This window comes from Haliotis asinina, chromosome 14 (genome assembly GCF_037392515.1).
Source record: "Haliotis asinina isolate JCU_RB_2024 chromosome 14, JCU_Hal_asi_v2, whole genome shotgun sequence".
Lineage (NCBI taxonomy): Eukaryota > Metazoa > Mollusca > Gastropoda > Lepetellida > Haliotidae > Haliotis > Haliotis asinina.
In genome coordinates, this window is record NC_090293.1 from 16,473,666 (window position 1) to 16,494,884 (window position 21,219).

At 38.4% G+C, this 21,219-nt stretch overlaps 2 protein-coding genes and 1 long non-coding RNA gene across 3 annotated transcripts in view; all 3 read right to left on the bottom strand.

Moving 5' to 3' along the window:
• Window positions 1-341: 341 nt before the first annotated feature.
• On the bottom strand, window positions 342-5,557 carry LOC137261561 (uncharacterized). The gene is made up of 3 exons (XR_010954858.1): window positions 5,453-5,557; window positions 2,390-2,490; window positions 342-1,712 (listed from the first exon to the last, which is right to left on the bottom strand). It is a non-coding gene; the product is annotated as an uncharacterized lncRNA (long non-coding RNA).
• On the bottom strand, window positions 5,558-7,848 carry LOC137260667 (uncharacterized). The gene is made up of 5 exons (XM_067798264.1): window positions 7,754-7,848; window positions 6,841-6,952; window positions 6,115-6,226; window positions 5,748-5,858; window positions 5,558-5,572 (listed from the first exon to the last, which is right to left on the bottom strand). Exons 1-5 carry the CDS (start codon window positions 7,809-7,811, stop codon window positions 5,558-5,560), a joined length of 408 nt encoding a protein of 135 aa, XP_067654365.1. The 5' UTR covers window positions 7,812-7,848.
• Window positions 7,849-19,176: 11,328 nt separating this feature from the next.
• The window catches only part of LOC137261538 (kinesin-like protein KIF27), a 36,031-nt gene continuing 33,988 nt past the window's right edge, over window positions 19,177-21,219 (bottom strand). The window contains exons 34-35 of the mRNA XM_067799298.1: window positions 20,412-20,620; window positions 19,177-19,302 (exon numbers count right to left, since the gene is read on the bottom strand). Of these exons, the coding sequence (XP_067655399.1) occupies window positions 19,268-19,302; window positions 20,412-20,620 (244 nt within the window). The 3' untranslated portion in view covers window positions 19,177-19,267. The remainder of the gene's footprint in view (window positions 19,303-20,411; window positions 20,621-21,219) is intronic.

Here is a 21,219-nt window from a genome sequence, read left to right on the forward strand (position 1 = left end):
TGACTCTTAAGACATCAGAAGTTTACATGTTTGAAAATGTGAATAAAGTGTAAAATGAGAGGTATAGTTGTTTATGATGCCTCATATCATACCAGTCACATCACAATCGAGGATATCAACTGTAAATATTTGCATTGAGGTAATATCTGTGGCATCCTATAAATGCAGCTGAACACTGACAGCTGAATCATGTTCTTGGTGAACATGTCACAGTGGACATTTTCTGTCCAAATCATGGTGTTACTTGTCTGTGTATTCAGAAATGTTGTAGAGCGTCAGCTGGCCAGGTAAAACATAACCATTGTCACATTTTCCCATAAAATGACAAAAGAAATCAATTTTGTTGAAGGTGTTTTATTACAAAACAAAACAGTGCTGCATATCTTCCCAAGTAGTAGACTTGAAGAAGACCATGTTAAACATAATGATATGTAGTACTAAAGTCATTAAGTTGGTATAGACACATACCTGTCGAAAAGAATCCAACAAACAAGTAATGCCATTGGCTAACCAACAATGAATGTGTCAGTATATGGTATTTACAATTCTATGACACTGAACATTATACCCTTTGTATTTGCAAGAGCTTAGCTACCACTATAAAACAAGCCCCAGGGCTATAAAATAATCTGGTATTTTGTTATGAACTCATGATAGGAAGCTACCTGTCACAAAAAGGCCAACAGAAACAAAATATGGAGCACATTCTAATCCTGCTGATTTGATGACTGATTGTCAATATGAGGAGAAAACTGACAGAGGATGTCTGTACAAGGGGTGTTTACATTAGGTACTGATGTGGTAGCCACTGGTGGTTCATACAACTGCAGCAATCAGTACCTAAGAACTGTGACAGTGATACTGTATGTCATGGTGACATAAATAATCTGGTGAAATAAATAATACAAGTAACTGGAATTACTTGTAGTTTCTGGGATACCCATCCTTAATGATGCTGTACCTTTCTTTTTAATTGACTCTACATTATACATGAATCATTAGTCCCATGCACTTGGAATAAAGCATGCAAACCCTACAGTTTATGGAGTTTCAATATTTCCTTTGTACAGATGATAGTAAATTACATTCCAAACTTGTGGTCAATTTCTGAATGTACTGGGTCAAAAGTTCTTACTTTCCGAGGTTTTTAACTATTTCTATTTGTCATACACCCTTGACCAGAAATGGAACATTGCCCTTAACACCTACAGTTTATGGAATTTTGAAGATGTTCTCTAAGCTTATTACAGTAAAGAGCATTTCATACTTGTTAAGAAGTTGTGATTCTACCTAGTCAATAGTTCAAATTTTGAGAAATTTTGAACAATCTTATTTGTCACATCACCTTAACAATATATTGAATTAACGCCTTTAAAATTTACAGATTACGGAATTTGGACACATTCTCTGGGCTGATGATACCAAATTGCATTTCAAACTTGTCATTAACTTTTCAATGTACTTGCTCAAGACTTCTATTTTTGACAGATTTTTAACATTTTTATTCGTCACATGCCTTTAAAATCAATGGCAAGTGGGTGCATGAATTACCCTAACTAAATGCTAAATCTAGAAATTCAACAGTGCCGCTGCACTCAGTTCATAATGCTTCACTTGAGAGCAAGAGTAGACATCAACTGAATTCCAAGCTGTCTGCAAATTGTTGATCTGGTCTAGGCGATCAACCCAACATGGGATGAATGGTGAACAACCTGTGAACATATGAAGTTAATCATTAATAAAAACATTTGGTTTTAATGTCATGATAACCTGAAGGGAGGAAAATATGAGAAAAATATAATGAATTTAACATCAAACATAAAAATGTCTTATTGGACAATTACGGCTAAAATCTGTCAGAAGCCTTTGAACTGTCAAATACATTTATTCTCTGAATGGAAAAATGACAAATATGTCATTAGCCATGCCACTACAGAGCCGAGGGAATTGTCTGATTGTTACTATGGCATATAGTATTGGTACTAAGGGTTCACAGAAAGCTGAGCATATACCGCCTCACCAGTGGAAACGTGCAAGTCAAATACATCTTTTCTGTGTATCTGTCTCAGTAATAATTACATCAACAACAATTTCCTTTATATCAGGCATCAGGAAGATGCTTCTGCATCTGTGACTAAAACTTTAGATATGACCATAAAAATCACATTTGATATCTCATATCAGATCACACATATTTTATTTGATATTTGTCAACTACCTTTCCCTGAGATAGGGAATATTGAGTTTGACTTATTGTTCCCATATCAAGGCATAACTGATTGTGATTACACTGCCATTTAGGAAGTGATCAGATGTAATGTATGTCATATTTGGGATTACACTTTCTTAGTAAAGTACAAATTCTACTACTTTTTTGGTTGAGTCCCACCTGGGACTTGAACCTGCACCCTAATCGCCAGCACACAAAGTCAGCTGTCTAGACGGATCAGCCACTGCGACTTCCTTACTTTTCTTTCTTGCAGGTTGTGCCTGAAATGTATCAATATCAATCATTAAGATCAATTGTATTTCACATGTTTTTGTATATTTTTTGTTGTTGTTATCAAATGCCACACTCAACAATATCTAAGCTATATGGAGAGGTATAGTAATACATAATGTCATGCTTACCATTCTTTTTTTTATCTCACATTATGTGATTAATGTTAATAATGTTATAAAATTTAGTGAAAATGAACAAGAATAGAGAAACACATTCAGTGCAAAAGCCACAGATACTAATCCATATTTATTGACATGTTCATGTACCATGACTGGCTTAGCTATGGATGTGAAAAAATACATTTTAGGTACAAGGACATACTATTCAAAAACTGACTCTTCCTTAATTGTATATTGTTCATTATATACAACAACAACAAAAAAAAAAAAAGAAAGTGGGAACATCACAGAATTTGATAGTCATATATATACATAAACTGAATCATGGTGAAGTCATTTATACTCTTAGATAAATGTAAGTTTTTGTGCGCTTAATGGTCACTTTAAATATAATTCAATATTCGTTGAGTTTGAGTGAAAAGAAACATTGTCAAAAACAGCAAAAAACAAGGGTGTTGAACACACCAGCACCAAGTTTGATTCAAACTCCCAAACACAACAGCCTAGTGCATGAAGAAGACAGACTTCCTTACAATGCACAGGTATTGGCAACAGGGCACTGGCAGTATATTTAGTGATAACATTTTTCTATCTCAACCTATATAATGTGTTGACTAAAGAAGAATGACTATTAATCATATATGTCCATGATAGTCCTGGCTGAAAAATGTGTTCCAAATTAAACATGATTTCTACATTCCAAACCTTAGTACAAAAATACATGAGCATGATGATTACTGTTGACTTCTGCACTCCAAATAAGTTTAGCAAGCCTTAACTTACATAGCATGTGCATGTTGATGCTGCTGCACTACTTACAGTGTTGGACACTGACCAAAATGTGTCTATGATCCAATGCACCAGCCTACAGAAAAAGTCCGTTTGTCCTGCAGGATTGCTGGATTCAAATATCATTGCTTCCAAAAAGGAGGACTATAAAAATACTTTACATCTAACCTATACACTTGTTATTCTTCCAAATTATTGATGTTTTATATCTTGGAAAAGTGGTAATCAGCATCATGTCACAACTACAATGAAACAAGGGTCATCAGAAGCTGACATATTCCCTTGGCCCCCAAATATTTAAAAGAATAGTTACAGGGGGTATGGTAGGTGAGCTGGCTAAGGTGCCAGGCTAGTGACCCAGCGAGGTTGAGGTGTCAGGATCGAGCCCAACTGTGATCGGGTGTAAAGAACCTTGAAGTCAACTTTGTGTGCAGACTATTTGTGTTGCAGACCTCTAATGTACAGTGCACAACCCACAAATCCGTTGGCATATGACCAGATGGTGGCCAAATGGATACTGGCAAACTCCAGTACAGCAACATGCAGTGAACTTGGACTAAGTACTGTGACTATGTGTCCCAGTGTGCTGTTCAGATTGACATCCAGTGATCGAGGGAAACAATACCAGTGCCTTGAGCATGTACTAATGTGTGGATATGTGTGCTATATAAATATCCTATATCATGTCATATCATATCATGTCATGTCATGTCATATATCATATCATATCATATCATATCATATCATATCATATATCGTATCGTATCGTATCGTATCGTATCGTATCGTATCGTATCATACCTCACTTAAGGTTAAAAGTATAAATTATATCTGTAATCAGCAAAGTCACCATTTCAAGATCTGTATCATATATGTGTCAAGATCTGTTGAAAGATATGAAATGGTTTTCGAGTTGAACCCTGGGAACAAAGCCCACCCCTCCATTTTGAGAGAAGTTTGAGAGTTCTGCTCTGGAAATAAAACACACCTTTCACTTTTCAGGCAAGGTCCAAAGTGTTTCCATGATCACAAGATCCTATACATAGCAAAAGGCACCACTATAGGTTCTGATTGATATATCTACCAAGTTTTGCAGAAAAAACACTGAACAGTTTTTCAGTTCTGCTCCGGAAACGAATACCATCCCCCCATTTCAAGACTAAGTCTGAAACGTTTCCATGGAAACCGAGAAAATAATACATCACAAGATCCTGTACATGGCAAAAGGCACCACTTCAGGTTCTGACTGATATATCTACCAAGTTTTGCAGAAAAATACCGCAGGGTTTTTGAGTTCTGCTCCGGAAACGAAGCCCACCCAATCATAAAACTAACACCAAAATGTTCCACGTTAAAAAAAATAAATAAATGCCAAAAATCTGTAAATAGAAAAAGGCACAACCGTTGGCTGAGATTACCATATCTATCAAGTTTGGTCTAAAAATATTGAATGGTTTCTGAGTTATGTTTCGGAAACAAAATGATTACGGATGGACGGACAGACGAGGCGTCAACTATATCCCCCACATTACATGACGGGGGGATAAAAAACACCTTTAAACCACAGTTCTAACGATATTTTAAATGGCACGACTGTGCAACATGAATGTGCCGTTGGCATGTGAAAAGCGAGAAGATCAGTTATTGACGTCGCAAGAGCAATGGGATGCAGATATCGTACTGTGTATGACTGGAGAGGTCATCTACAAAAAAACTGGCACCGCTTCTGATTGCAAAAGGTCAGGTTGTCCATGTGTGACGACACAAGCAGAAGACCGTCAGATCATCCTATGTCACCTACGTGACAGATTTCTGCTGGCTACACGAACCAGGGCTGAGATGTTAAGAGGTCAACTGTCCTCACGAACCATTTGAAATCATATGCAGGCAGCCAGTCTCCATTCTCAACCTCCATATTGTGACTTGACATTCTGTATACCCATGTTTTGGAAAGGAGGTGTAGCCTAATGGAACTGATTGTGGCACTGTCAGTGTATGGAGTACTCAGTTCTCAGCGATGAAATAATAACAATTTAATCACCTTACCATCTCTTGTTCTTTCATAGTGCCCTAAAGAAAGAATATTTCTTTTTTGACTCAGCATGCTTAAAAACTTCTCTCCACACATTCTGCAGAAGTCATCAGACTAGAAAAGAAACAACTAAATATTAGAAATTAGTTGTAATTACTGCATGGATACAAAATTTCAAGAACACAAAATTCTTACACAAAATCATCAAATCACAAATGTCAGATGATTCGGTCAGCACTGAAGGCTGTACACAATGCATTTCAAGAACAGGCCCAGCAAAAAGAAGATGCGTTTCATTTCCTACCAGTCTCTTGGGGTGCCTGGGGCTGGATGGATCTCCCCTGAGCAGCTGCCACCACCTGTCATCTGCCCGCTGACTGTTCGCCATGAAGCGCCGAGAGTGGGAAAGTGGTGACTGAAAAGAGCGAGAGTGAATGAAATATTTGGTCTACAGAGGTCTGTACAGGCTCCAAGTGATCAGGGGAATGGTCTGCACCAGCCACAATCAACCATGAGGGGCCAGGTAGGGGGCAAGACTTCAACCGGAGCTTAAGACCTTGTTGGAGCTTAAGACCTGGTAGACGAGGTCTTAAGCTCCGACAGGGTCTTAAGTTCCGACTGGTCCTTTTCTGAAAAGGTAGGGCAAAATGAAGATGCTTTTCATGTCCTACCAGTCTCTTGGGGTGCCTGGGGCTGGATGGATCTCCCCTGAGCAGCTGCCACCACCTGTCATCTGCCCGCTGACTGTTCGCCATGAAGCGCCGAGAGTGCGGAAAGTGGTGACTGAAAAGAGAGAGAGAGTGAATGGAATATTTGGTCTACAGAGGTCTGTACAGGCTCCAAGTGATCAGGGGAATGGTCTGCACCAGCCACAATCAACCATGAGGGGCCAGGTAGGGGGCAAGACTTCAACCGAGACTGAAGACCTTTTCAGAGTTAAAATATTTAAATATTTAAACTCAAACAGGGTCTTAAGTTCCGACTGGTCCTTTTCTGAAAAGGTAGGGGAAAATGAAGATGCTTTTCATGTCCTACCAGTCTCTTGGGGTGCCTGGGGCTGGATGGATCTCCCCTGAGCAGCTGCCACCACCTGTCATCTGCCCGCTGACTGTTCGCCATGAAGCGCCAAGAGTGCGGAAAGTGGTGACTGAAAAGAGCGAGAGTGAATGAAATATTTGGTCTAAAGAAGTCTGTACAGGCTCCAAGTGATCAGGGGAATGGTCTGCACCAGCCACAATCAACCATGAGGGGCCAGGTAGGGGGCAAGACTTCAACCGGGACTGAAGACCTTTTCAGAGTTAAAATATTTAAATATTTAAACTCAAACAGGGTCTTAAGTTCCGATTGGTCCTTTTCTGAAAAGGTAGGGCAAAATGAAGATGCTTTTCATGTCCTACCAGTCTCTAAAGGTGCCTGGGGCTGGATGGAGCTCCCCTGAGCAGCTGCCACAACCTGTCATCTGCCCACTGACTGTTCGCCATGAAGCGCCGAGAGTGCGGAAAGTGGTGACTGAAATGGGAGAGAGAGTGAATGAAATATTTGGTCTACAGAAGGCTGTATAGGCTCCAAGTGATCAGGGATTACCAAGATTGTCAAGAAGGGATAAAAATAATTCCATAAATACTACGAAATTGTTGATATTTAAGTGATTTCTAGTTATGAAAGAAATATAAATGACATTTAAGAGTTAATATGTGTGCTGTCTATAACAACAACCTCTACACAATGGTATTCTAGGGAGAACTGGCATCTTGCACTCATATTAACTGGTGAAGGTTTTGGTATAGTGGTTATTTTTTAAGCTTTATATTTAATTTGGCTTCATACCAGAAACTATTACACTTTAAAAGAATTTATCTGTCCACTTCAGATACAAGACCAAAATTGCAGAAGAATGAGTTGTCATTCTAGGAAAAATTGGGGATATATATATTTCCTTTTATTTTTCAAAATGTGAACTAGCACATAGCGTGACTAGCATTGCTTCGGCCTGGGTAACCTGCCTTACATCAGTGCACTATCAGAGTTGACCCACTTTTGACATGCGCGGAAATAGCCTAATTAGGTGTGGCAATATGCATCGCATAAGTATTATGTCGGCTGACAATATATTTTACTGTGTATGGAAGGATTGCAATGAAAAGTTAGGACTGGGCTGAGACATGGCATAGTCTAATGTCAGCCAGTGGATGTTTTCGAGATGGCTTTGGAAATCGCTTCAGCTCAGCCAATGCTACCTGTAGGAAGCTGCGTCTAAAAAAATCAAAAGCACATCATATTGAATAAACGGCACATATACTAAATACTTACACATATCTCGTATGCATCTTGTGGTTGAGACATTGCATAACGCAAAGAGGCCTGTCATTGAGACATGTATTCTATCCTTAGTTCAACAGAAACCATTGTTGCATATATGTGACGTAGCACATAAGTCCCGCCCACTAATGATTATTCATGTTCATTCGGGACTTAAGACCTGTCGGGGTTTAAGGGCCGCACAGATGTCTGTCACAATAGTTTTAGACGGAAAGCTAAGAGTCTTTGAATTTTTAGGAAAGAAGTTCTTTGCTCGATGTTATTTTGCTAATGTTGGGTGAATAATGAATAAAACACTAAAACACTAAACTATGTCCCGTGTGAATGGTATAAACCATTCACTCGTTTCATAGAAATGGTATTACACGGGACATAGTTTAGTGTTCTCTGTGTATGAGACGATTACAACTGATATACATCGTGAATTCGGATATCGTGGTTACATTTAGGAGGCAGACTAGAATGGCGCAGTGACGCCAATACATTGTGACGTAATGCAAAAAAGTGCACTTTGCCTTTCGGTAAAGTACTGTCGGCGCCTTTGATCTTTCACCGAAGCATCTTAGAGTAAATACAGTTCGCCCTAATGTCATGTATAATGTAATAAAACTCACTTTCGCCCTCAACAATTGCAGTTAAAGAATGAATAAACTCACATTCTTTTGTACTCTTTTAACTATTACATATGAAAGACTTATGGTTGATCTTATTTAATACGGAGTGATTAAAAGTCGCCAAAAAGCCGCCTGCTTTACTCTCGCACCCCTAAAGAAACCGCAGACAGGTTAGGTAACTCTGTCGCCAGGGCCCTGCAGTGGCGTCATGTGAGGAAGGATTTTCATTTAGTTGTGTGTAAAATGTGTAACAAGCTCGTCAGTTTACTGATTTCACGCGTGTAGCAGAATGCTTAAATTACGTTACAATAGTTCAGGTGAAAGTGTGGTTTATTAACCTAAACGTGGTGGTAGAGCGAACTGTATTTACTTCTCATACGCTAAATTTAATACTAGTACTCCCTAAGGATAATCACGATTAATCTAAGGCAGAAAACAAATCTGATCTTTCACCGAAGCATCCTAGAAAACACTATACACGGGGATAGAATAAACCGTAGTTGTTAAATAGGATACCATGCAGTACGGACTGAATACAGTGGGAGAGCCATGCATGCATTGACAAAACGACTGAAATAACCTGCATGTGGGTTTGAAAATGGGGGCCACTGAGCTGACAGAAGTGATAAACGTGTTCTTGCATAAACCGACAGTCAGTGTAGACACACGTTGAAGTGACAACGTACTACACCATAAAGTAACCAAACAGTTGAGCGTCACCAGGTCACAGTTATCGAACAACAGTTTCGACGGATCACGCCTCCCCTTGACATACATTTTGTAGAGGGTTTTCCAACACGGTGTTAGGTGTCACGTTTGATATTCCTTTAGGTCAGTGAAATGAGTCCATTGCTGTTGTCTGGTAACAAACTGAGCGCACGTATTGAATCGAAGTGGTTCTCTGACCTGGTGACGTATTTCTTATCGTGCAATGAGACAGCGAATACTACTTAAAGACCGAGGTCCAAACCTAAACGCTAATGGGATGTTCCCTCCCTGCCTTGTCGAAGCTGTGTTTTGATACAAAGTAATGCAGTATACAATTACATTTCATGAAATATCACAAAAATGACTTACCTTTTCCGGCTGACACTGAGTCAATAGTAATATATAGAGAATACTAAACTATACTATGTCCTATGTAATACCATATTTATGAAGAGTGAATGGTTTGGTATCTAACGAGCGAAAGCGAGTTAGATACCGATACCATTCACGAGTTTCATAAAATAGCTTATAAAAACTGGTAGTGGCAGATTTTCCCTATGCATTCGGAAATTACCGAGATCTTGCAATGATCACTCCTGAAACAACGCCGCTGATTGCACTGGCAATCGCGATTCTTGAACACTCGCACCATGAAAGGGCCGTATTAGAACAGAGGTTACGTAGGAAGATGTGATAGGAGTAACCTCTGTGGGAAGAGAATGAATGCTATTGTGACAGAGGTTTTATCATTATGACGTTATAACGCGATGTTATGACACAATGTGTAAAAATGTTTGAAAAATATCAAACATTGATATGAAGACAGTGGTATGTTATGAAGACTCACAACCAAAATGGTTGCAGAGAGTCTACAAAACACACATTTTAAAAATATATTTTTCATTTTGAAATTCCGATTTGACTTTCCCACCATGTCAGCCAGGTGGCCAGACGAGGTGTGTTTTCATAGAAATGAGCCTATGAGTGAGGAAAGTTTTTATTCAGGGTTTCATATTTCAAGCAGGCTGGGAAAGTGCCCCTACACGGCTTCAATCACTGACCACACGCAATTTGAACGTAACACCTATCAGGCTATACCCCATAAACAAAGAGCCTAGGGGGATCGGCAGATAAACCGGTCAAATAAAGTCTTCGTTACACTTGAATGCTCCCCCGCCCGCTCTGACTGGGTTCGGTCTCCCGGATACTTCCTTTCGGGCGAAGTACATCTAAGTACCAAATACTGCACTTTTAATTGTGCTTGTACGCTTTTAATTTTGTTTATTCTTTTTCACAATCAGCAATGTATATTTTAAGTCATGGATATTTGATGACTGTTTTAATTTTGTTGGTTGAATCTAAGCTTTACCTATCCCTGCTGCCGGTTATTTCGGTGCAATGAAAATTTCACAATCACAGTTTGTCACTGCTTCAACTGCCCTTCAAATACAGATTATAACAATCAGATAGTGATACAGATAATATTTTGTTTGTTTATTGTTTAACGCCGCATTTAACAATATTCCAGCTATATGACGGCGGTCTGTAAATATTCGAGTCTGGACCAGAAAATCCAGTGATCAACAGTGGGCATCGATCTACGTAATTGGGATACGATGACATGTGTCAACCACGATTCCAGTTTTAACCCGGAGCTTCACGGGTCAAAAAGATGATAATATAAAACAGCCGTCGTTGTAAATATGAATATTGCGTCTATTACAGCATGACTTGACGTTATTTTGGGTACAACCACATTAATACCAATCATTGTGTGGACTAATATATGATCCCTTCTCTAAAATTATCACATTAGTACTGTTATGTTGCAGGATGATTATCTCTTGTCACAAGATGGGTAAAGGCCTTGAGCTTGATGTTTATTCTGGCCTGATCTTTCTGGATCTCTGCCCCATGTGAACACTATGATGTCACTAACTTCCGGTCTATTAGTATATGACGCCACTCAATTACCACACTCCGACGCAGCGATGACATAGCATAACATCACTGCATGGAACTCTGGGTAGGAGAGTGCTCAGTTACATTTCTGTTCGTGTTTTACGTCGCTGTCGATATTATTACGTCTAACTGTGACTTTTTTGAAAGGCGTTGATAAGTTGAGCTGATGAAGAATGATGACAATTTTTATGGACATACAACTTATTTTATTCTGTGAAGGCGACATTTCGACTTAGATTCTAATGTTTTTGTCAATCAATCAATGCCGAAACGGCGCCCCACATTATAGCAAAGTTGTATATCCATAAAAATGTTGCTGATCTCCAATTGTGACTTCACTTCCGGCTATGTAGGTCATTGTGGTTGTGATCAGATTGAGTGAATGAGTGAGTTTAGTTTTACCACGTTTTAGCAATATTCCATAGGGGCAGGGGACACAATAAAATGGCTTCACACACTGTACCAATGTGGGAATCGTACCTTGGTTTTCAGCATGACAATCGAAGCTTTCCTAACTGGCTTCCCCACTGACCCAACTATGGTTAGTAGTTAAGCAATATAACATGTATTCACCCACCCATTCTGACTTGTTCCCGTAGGAAAGAGGAAAAGATAAGGTCTAACCATCGCTTAGACATCCTATGAAGTAAATACTTTGGAAGTGTGGCTACGATATGCAAGTGAAATTTAGTGAAATTTAGTGAAGTTGTTACATGAGCCAGTGTTTAAAACTCCCAAATTCCACGACAGACAGCCAGACTGGTAACCTTAAAAAATGACCAGTCCGGATACAAACCTGCCTGTCCGCACTGTCTCCCAATCAAGATCAGAGGTCTAAATAATAGTCTGAGTTGTCATAGTCACTGTCGTTTTTCTCAGCAGCAGGAACCTGGACATCATCCTCTGCAGCTAGATGCTGCTGAAACACAATAACAACCTTCAGAGCTGTTAGGGGTAAAAATATATACCACACCACCGGACAGGCTGCTCTTGAAAATCTGATCGTCCGATGTGAAATCAGACTGTTCCGGACGGTCGGGCAGGCGGGAATGTTAAACGCTGCATGAACCTCACTGGCTTTCTACAAGCACCTGCTGGACAGACGAGGATTAGAATGGTAGCTGCTACCTCTGTTGAGCAGTGTCTGAGCCGTCCCCGAGTTTTCCTGACACCTCTGTTTCAAAGTTTGTTCGTTGTTTAATGCTGACCCCAGCAATATTCCGCCTATCAGGCAGTGGTCTGTAAATAAAGGGGTCTGGATCAGATAATCCAGTCATCAACATCATGAGCATCGATCTCCACACCCGGGATACTGTCAACCAAGTCAGCAAGCCTCACACTGGTCGCCTCTTACAAGAAGGGTCTACTGAGGATCAGTTCTATCACAGACCTTCACTGGTCCTGATTTTTAAAAGAAGGATTAACCTTTTCCACCAACTCTGATGACTGTCAGTATTACATGACAGATGCCACCACATGATTTTAATTGAACTGTATTGTACAGTACATATATAGTGTTGTCTTTTTTATTGCAGTACTCAGCAATATTTCTGCTAAATAAAAACAACCTGGTCAGGTCTGGAACAAACAACAGAGTGATCGATATTGTGGGCAGTGATCAGGGCATGATGACGTCAGACCATCCAATTCATATGGACCCTTCATGCCACAAGCACTGGCTGCTGGGAACCATTTCTGGTCCATATTCTCCAGAAAGGCAATTTTGTCCTTTTATCTCAAAGCAAAATTCATGTTTTGTGACCAAATGACCCATGATCAATTGATTGATTGATGTTTCACACCTCCTTTTGCAATAGTCAAGCAGTATCATGGCTGAGAGTCCTGAAGTGGACTTCATACATTGTACCAATGTAGGGAATCAAACCCAGGCCTTAAAATTGTGACAAGCGAACGCTTTAACCATTAGGCAACCTCACCACCTCCAATGAATGATAGGACATTTCCCAAAGAAACAAACATATAAAACCAGAAGAAATGTTGATATGTTCCTCTTTATTTCCTATGACATAAGTAGGTAGTAAGGGTTCCACAAACATATAACAATGGTTGCTAGAGTTGACCAATGAACCGTACCACAGACTGAGACAGCTTACCTGCTGGGCCACCTGACACAAGGACAATACTGGAGTGTGCACAGTTGGTGGTGGGTGCCAGCTTCACAGAGAGGCACATTCACACTGGATATGGATTAGGACATACACACACAAAAATCTAAAAACTTACATAAAAAGTGACCGACTCCCCTCATTATAGAGATGTTACAATTAAACCTGCAGGTTGTCTCTGATGGAGGGATGAGATGCACATGACAAATGATTTCTGAAATAAATGCTGCATAAATGCTTGACAAGATACAAGGTGAACATACAGTGTATATGACATAGAATAGAATCAGTGGTTTTAGTGTTCGATCTTAAAGTTGTGTTCCATTTAATGACATATCAGGTTCTGAGGAATAATTGTAAAAAAACTGTGGCATAAGGTTATCTGAATAATCAAAAGTGTGGTCTGTGTTGATTAGACAAAATGCTCATTGATTCTAGGTCTAAATCTGACAGTCATCCAGACCACTCATAGAGGAACATTATACTGCAGACTTTTTATATACTCATCAATAGAAGTTAAGGAACACCCAAGTTTCACCATTTTTACATATGATAATAGTCAATATACAATCCAGTTAAAGATTACATATGGCCATATGAAGGAACTGGGTTACATTTCGTTGTTGTTTATCACCAAACTCAGCAATATTCCATCTATGTGGTGCCGATCTGTAAATAACTGTCAGGACCAGACAATCCAGTGATCAACATCATGCACATGGATCTAACAATCGGGTGATATGCTATGAAATGTTAAAACAGTTAAAAGAAAGAATATTGTGGAATTCATTTGAGTAGGATATTATTGGGTGAATGTTGGAACACTAAATTCTGTTAACTGAGTGTGTATTAGTACACACGGCATTAAATCACAATTGCTTGGAAAATACTGCAAGCAGTAGCTGTAAAGATATAGAGTGGAATGTTACACAAATCACATGGCTCTAGTACAGTTCTTGGACAAGGACGGCAACTGTACTATACATCAACCAAGTACATCACAGGAACATGTAGGCTACCACGGCAACTCAGCTAATGTAATATCAAAGAATTGAGAATTCTTACTTCAATTATAGTTAGCTATTGGCATGAGAATATTGGTAAGAACTCATGCACTGATGTGAAACATCACACAAACACCATATTATTGTATAATATCATTATATTATCAAATGTATACTTAAATGTCACGTCCAAATAGTTGAAAGGATCAGAGATCAATAGAAAAGACCAACATTTACAGTCTTGTTTTGGTCTTATGAAAAATGGCCAGATGGCACAATTTTCTTTGAGAGTATATTATGGTTAATTTAATTGTTCTAATTAATGAGGATTATTAAACCCTGAACTCAGATAATTTAGAAAACATATTAAGAATAACTCTGACATAATGAACCTTTAACATACCATGGCCTGACACAATGAGATGTTTGGGTCAGCTTCGGCAAATGTATTAAGAACACATTTCCTTTACTTACACTTTAAGTTTTTAAGGAAAATTCACATTACAAAGACTTTTACATAATCATTTTCTGTTAACAACTGAATGCTTGTCAAAAAACAAAATTCAAAAAGTAAATGATTACATACATATAATTAATAAGGTTATTTCAAATCCCTCAAATGTTTCTCAAACATAACAGTTGGGCTATCTGGTAGTCAAGGTGAAAATTATATAGTCATACTTGTTGAAACTTAAATGTATAAATAATGAAAACATAACACAGGTAGTTAAAGGAATATATTTCAATGAGAGAACATTGTATATATGGACAAATTGGACACCCATGGACCATTTCTGGACATCTATTGGTGAGTGAGTGAGGTATTTTGCACAGCACTCAGCAACAGTCCAGCTATACGGTGGCGGTCTGTAAATAATCAAGTATGGACCAGACAATCGAATGATCAACAGCATTGCCCTCGATCTATGGAATGACATGTCAACCAATTCAGCACCCAATCGATGGATCATGCACAACACCTATGGACCACATAGAACACCTGTGGACCATGTACGTTGGTATGTAAGGATGGGTGATTTTATACTGAGATTCAAGACAGCAACTTCAAAACACAGCCATGTAAAGCTGATCATAATCTGAATAAGGGTATACCAGTATATCACAATATGTTTTATACATGATACGTATTGCAATATCTTTTTCTGAGAAGCCATGTATTGGGTAAAGAACATACAAGAAGATTTGTGATCATCTTTATGGTTTTGAACTACACATATTTTTGTTCACAACATGTGTTTCCCTTCGTTATTTAATGACAAAACTGCATCCTGTAACTATAAATAGTATCCATTACTATCCAAAATAATTTTGAGATTACTGTTATCAGAACCATAACATATATGTTTAGGGACTTCTAATGTACAAAATAGGATTGACATACACTAGTGCGACTCACGACTAGTGTGTCAAACACTTAAGATCCCAATATATTGCAATACGTATCGCAATATGGACACCTATGTTGCAATATAATGCAATACAATTTTGTTCCCGATACACAGCCCTAATGTGAATACACAATGTAATTAGACATTAATCAGGCAAATTATGGACAGTGTTAACTTGGCAATGTAATTTTGATTTCAAACTATTTTTGATTCTATCGATGTACTGTATCCCATGGTGGTTCTTGCTGCTGCGGTGGCAGTAGGTGTTGTGGTGGGCATACAGCAGTTCATCTTGCTGAAGACTGACAAGTTTTCATTTCAAGAGAAACTGAATAAACCTAACATATTCCGTACAACTAATCCAAAGAAGTGATGTTTACAGTAATTCAAAAAAAGAATGAATGAGTTTTGACTGATTCCACTTTCAGCAACATTCCAGCAATATCAGTGCCGGGAACACCAGAAATGGGCTTCACATTTGTACCCATGTGGGGAACTGAACTGAGTCTTCAGTGTGACGAGGGAATGCTTTAACCACTAGACTACCACACAAGCCCCAGTGGGTAAAAAGTTTAGCACAGACAAAGTAACAAATTCAACAGGATGATATTAGTGCGATATTAGTGCTAATGTGACCATAACTCCCACACCTTAACACAGACTTAAAGTAGTCTTAGCGCTAAGCTGGTTTTGTACAACAGCACCCTGACCAACAAAGCAAAGACCAAAATGAAATCTAAGAGAACATGGTGAGTGCTCAACTTTGGTTTTATACCACTGTTCGCAACATTCCAGCAAAATCACATTAGCAATTGCCTTGAACAAAATGAACCTGCAAGCCTACAAGGCCAGAAATTTAAAAAAACTGCTGAATTGGCAGTATATGATATTAACACTAGCATCTATATCAGAGAAATCACACAAAGTAACCCATTTGCTTTTGATTGGTGGTTTCTCCATTATTTGCTGCAGATTCTAAGCTAATAGATGGTTATTTTTATCAGCCTTGTGTTCTAGTACGTGAACTAGAAACTGATTATGCAATCACCGTGGAATGTTGTGCAAATACAAAACAATATCACCTCAAGAATGCCTGTGTGATCAGCCATGAACACCCAATAAACATACAGGTGTTCTAATGTCGATGTTTGGTCCCTTTGTAAAAACATCACCTGACAATACAAATACATATAAATTAATGCTGCGTACTATATACATCTGATGTCACACTGTGACTGAATCACATCAATATTCATAACACATTATAACATTCATTTGAAAGTGGATTCATTCATTTGACATATCTGTAATAGCTTTCACACATGTGCAACAATGTAAACAACACGAATAAATATATAACTGATATTATTTGCAAAAGAATAACTTATGTCGTGTTACAGCCATAGTGTTATACATTTCAACATCTACAGATTCCTACAAGTGGTAGGAGAGAAATTAGGGAGAAGAAGAGGGCAGGAATCAGTGAGGCAGATGAATGAGACAATTCCGGTGATACTATCTAAAACCACTATATAAATAAATAATTTGTCTAAAGTAACAGTTTATGATACAATGTAACACTTTATAATACCATGTAACACTTTATGGTACAACAAGGCTGGTACCATATAAACTCAAATGCATTAGGACCATCCAAAATATATTCAAAGATCTATGATTTCAGACAGACCTGACATGAGTTCAACTTCCATATTATGTCATGATAATGAAGCACTTATTTATCAGGGTTGCAGGTTTCTTTATATACCAAACTGCTCTAAACACAAGCAAACATGAATCATGCATTATGACAACACTGTCTTCTGTAAGTGTGTGTCTAGTAAATGGGCTTATTGGTAAATAACACTCGGTACATAGCACTTAATTGCTGGAAGAACGCAACACAACACACAAGCATCATAACAGCATAACAGCAAAACACAAAAAAAAAACCCAAAACAACTCAGGCAGTTCCTGATTAACATCTCCATATAGGGATGGAAACATGTTTTCCAAACAGAGCATGAAAGTTTGCAATTGTTCTGGGACACTTCATGTTTTTCTTCAAATCATGTTCATGTTTGCAGCACAAAATGGACCCCAAATTCATTTAATCCATGGAATTATGCAGGTTTGGGGAAACTTTTCATCCCTGATAAGACTCATCACTTGGTCGATATTCTTTGTACAACTATATGTATTTCAGATTGCATTTACAATAAATTGGGGTTCTTTTTATTGAAGTCATAACATTAAGATGTAAATCATATTTCAAGTTGGGACTGAGACAAATTCTTCTCTTTAGACAGCTGCACACTGCTCAGACGACCGACAGCGTTACCAATGTCATGAACATCAATAAGAGATCATTTTCCATTACTCTTTTGAACACTGGACCACAAAGAACCATCATAAGTTTGGATCTTGTATGAATTGCATGTGAAGTGTACATCACACAATAACAGCCATTTGTGCCAAAAGTTTTTGAGTATACTAGCTGAAGATGACTCTTTGTCTCAGTGTTAGTATATTATATTTTTAACACATGAACTATTGTCATTTGTGCCTACTAAACAAAATGGAACTTTATCTTTGGCTTTAAACTAATGGCTTGGGTTACAATCTGATGTTAACTTCATATTCAAACAAACTATATAACAAACAAATGGCAGGATTCATGAATAACAAATAACATTTTCTGTTGTAATAATTTTGCATTGAAACAATCTGTTAAAAAAGGCATTTCTGACAATCCTTCAAGATTGATGGATAATGTGTACAAAGTAAACCTCCCAGAACAAACAGAAGATGTTAACTCATACATCCCAATACCCATCATATATTACAAACAACCACAAAACACTCCATGTGTACACCAATCATGTGATCATACACTGCTTTAAGACTGGTTGTACAATGTAACATACACTGAACAGCAAAAGAAACACAACTCTGGCTTTTTTAAAGCTTTTAAATAGAACACATAAACATGAACGCTTACATTTATGAAATTTCATTTTTTTCGAAACTTGTGTTTGTTTTCCTGTTCAGTATATGTTATACATTATGATTACTTTCTCTGTAAAGATCTGCTCTCCAGTGATTCAATGCATTGCTAAACACAGATGAGAGTATCAACCTACATCTAGAGGACGGAAATGGTGAAGTCACTGTAAATGGCACATTAGCTATGCCTTGCTATACCACTCAGAAGAAATAAAAGAACACAAGGGGACCTCTATGTGCTCACTGCTGTCACAGATTAACTATAGCAGCATGAAAAAATTGGTCCTTTCTTACGAGTAGTATATAATCGAAGTTCTGTAACACTCCATAGATTCCTGACTACTTTAAGACTAAGATGGTGTGAGTTCCCTGCAACACTGTAAACTTACCACAAACTTCAAATGAGTGTTTGTGATCAGTGAACAGTACTCAGATATAGTACTATAATAGTATAACATCACAAGTGAGCAGATATTTAACATGCGTTACTGAGAGTAATACAATTGGTAGACAGCACATCTCATGGGTTTAGTGGACTGGACGTATTCCTGGCCATTAAACTGCCCACTGAAACATCTACTGATACAAGACAATCTTCACAAGAAACTAAATGTCTGTAATAGGATTAGCACCATCACAACACTACGCAGGTGTGGAAGGACAACTACAAGGCATCTCATGACCAGGGGTTGTTGGCAGCATCTAAAGAATCTGGAATAAAAAAACCCATTTACATTATTCATCATTATCCTTAAAACTGACACCTTTCATACTTCAGCCATTTATGTATGATAGATCTAAACGTCCCCCAAAACACATAATGAAGTCACTAAATGTAACTTATCAGAGTGTTTATTTAAAGAATTGTACAAACAACTGTAGACAATGACATTAGATCAGTGAATTCACACAGCAATAATGCAGAGCTGATCCCGCCAACTCTATTACCAGCCAATTGTAAAATGCTTGTACTTTAGGGGGTATGTCTAATACATTCACAGAAAACGTTCTTGATGCCATGGAATCAATTGCAACTTACTTTTCTATAAATAACTACAGTCAGGCCGCGCTAATCCGAACACTTCTGTTTTTCATCAAAAACACAGCCAACATAGACATTAGCCTCTCCTTAATCTTTCTACTTTTGCAGTGTTATCATCTGTTTTATTTCTTCAATCTAATGAACAAGTATGGGTTTACCCCGCTTTTAGCCATGTTCTAGCAATATCACAGCGGGGACACCAGAAATGGGGCTCAGGGCTTCAAACATTGTACCCATGTGGGGATTCGAACATGGGTCTTCGGCGTGATGAGCAAACACTCTGACCACTAAGCTACCCCACTGCCTTATTTATTCTATCTAAATGCACCTTAACTATCACCCTGCCCTAAAATCATCATGATCATCTTTCATACTAAGTATCTGTATGACTGGCATCTTAGATGTTGGTGAATAATAAGAAAAAGGTAAATTCTTTATGGATAACAACTTCTTTATCATATTATGATGCAACAGGTGTACATTCTTACACCATTGTCAAACAAAAGCTCACTCAAAAGGTCACATCGTGATACAATAAAGAAGTTGCTAGCCATGAAGTATCATACCTTTTTCTTATAATAATTACCACTGTTGCATAACCTCTGTGAAATAAAGGAACTTTGATTATTCACCCTCACTAATTATTAATAATTTACACCTTTGATTAACTTTATCAAATAGTTTCATTATTACAAAACAATCAATCACAGCCACCACCATCATCATCATCATCATCATCATCATCATCATCATCATCATGGTGATTCTATGTCCCCACCTTGTGGTGTTGAGGGTCCCACACTCCGACTGAGATGAGACCTCCTCATGGACACCTCCTCTTCAGTCATTGGACGCAGATCTTTACGAGAAATCTTCACCGGTGTGGCATTAGGGGGCTGATCCTGGCTGGACTTGTGCGCCGACCGACTGGAGACTGGACGTGATGGAGGTCGCTCACGACCACTTCCTGGACGGTTATGAGAGTCACTGTGATGAGAAATATCAACATGGTTAGACCCTGTCTTAGATACCCATTTCTTAACAAGACAGCCACAGAGGAGGAAACAGCATACTTCTTAAACAAGAGGGGTACACACTAGCATCTGAGTACGTTAAGAGTGAGTGAGTGAGTGAGTTGGGTTTTGTGCCGATTTTAGCAATATTCCAGCAAAGTTATGGCAGGGGACACCAGAAATGGGCTTCACATACCGTACCGATGTGGGGTATCGAAACTGGGCCTTCAGCGTGTCAAGCGAAAAACGCTCTAACCACTACACCACTGCTCTATCATGTTAAGATGTAGCATCACTAACTTAATGATTTCAAACTAAAACTTCCTCTGGGAACCCTCATCATAAGAATAGTCTCTCATCCAAATCTTTGGATACCTTGAATAATTATCATAAGTATTATTATTACTCTTATGACAATACACGTATTTATAATGCATCAAGCTCATTTGCTCAGAGGCGCTTTTTTCTTCCTTAGCATTGAATGTCAAACTCAAACGTCACACTGTACAGTCAGTTTCAACTTCTTGGGGATCATACAACTCTGGTGTGAAACATCAGGTGAAAGGACTCAAT

What these genes read in the sequence shown, in the direction of transcription:
- LOC137260667 (XM_067798264.1), bottom strand. Translation starts at nt 7,811, where the DNA reads ATGACAGGCCTCTTTGCGTTATGCAATGTCTCAACCACAAGATGCATA. An exon ending in CCAGGCACCTTTAGAGACTG is followed by an intron (nt 6,227 to 6,840) that starts GTAGGACATGAA and finishes CTCTCTTTTCAG; the next exon opens with TCACCACTTTCCGCACTCTC. An exon ending in CCAGGCACCCCAAGAGACTG is followed by an intron (nt 5,859 to 6,114) that starts GTAGGACATGAA and finishes CGCTCTTTTCAG; the next exon opens with TCACCACTTTCCCACTCTCG.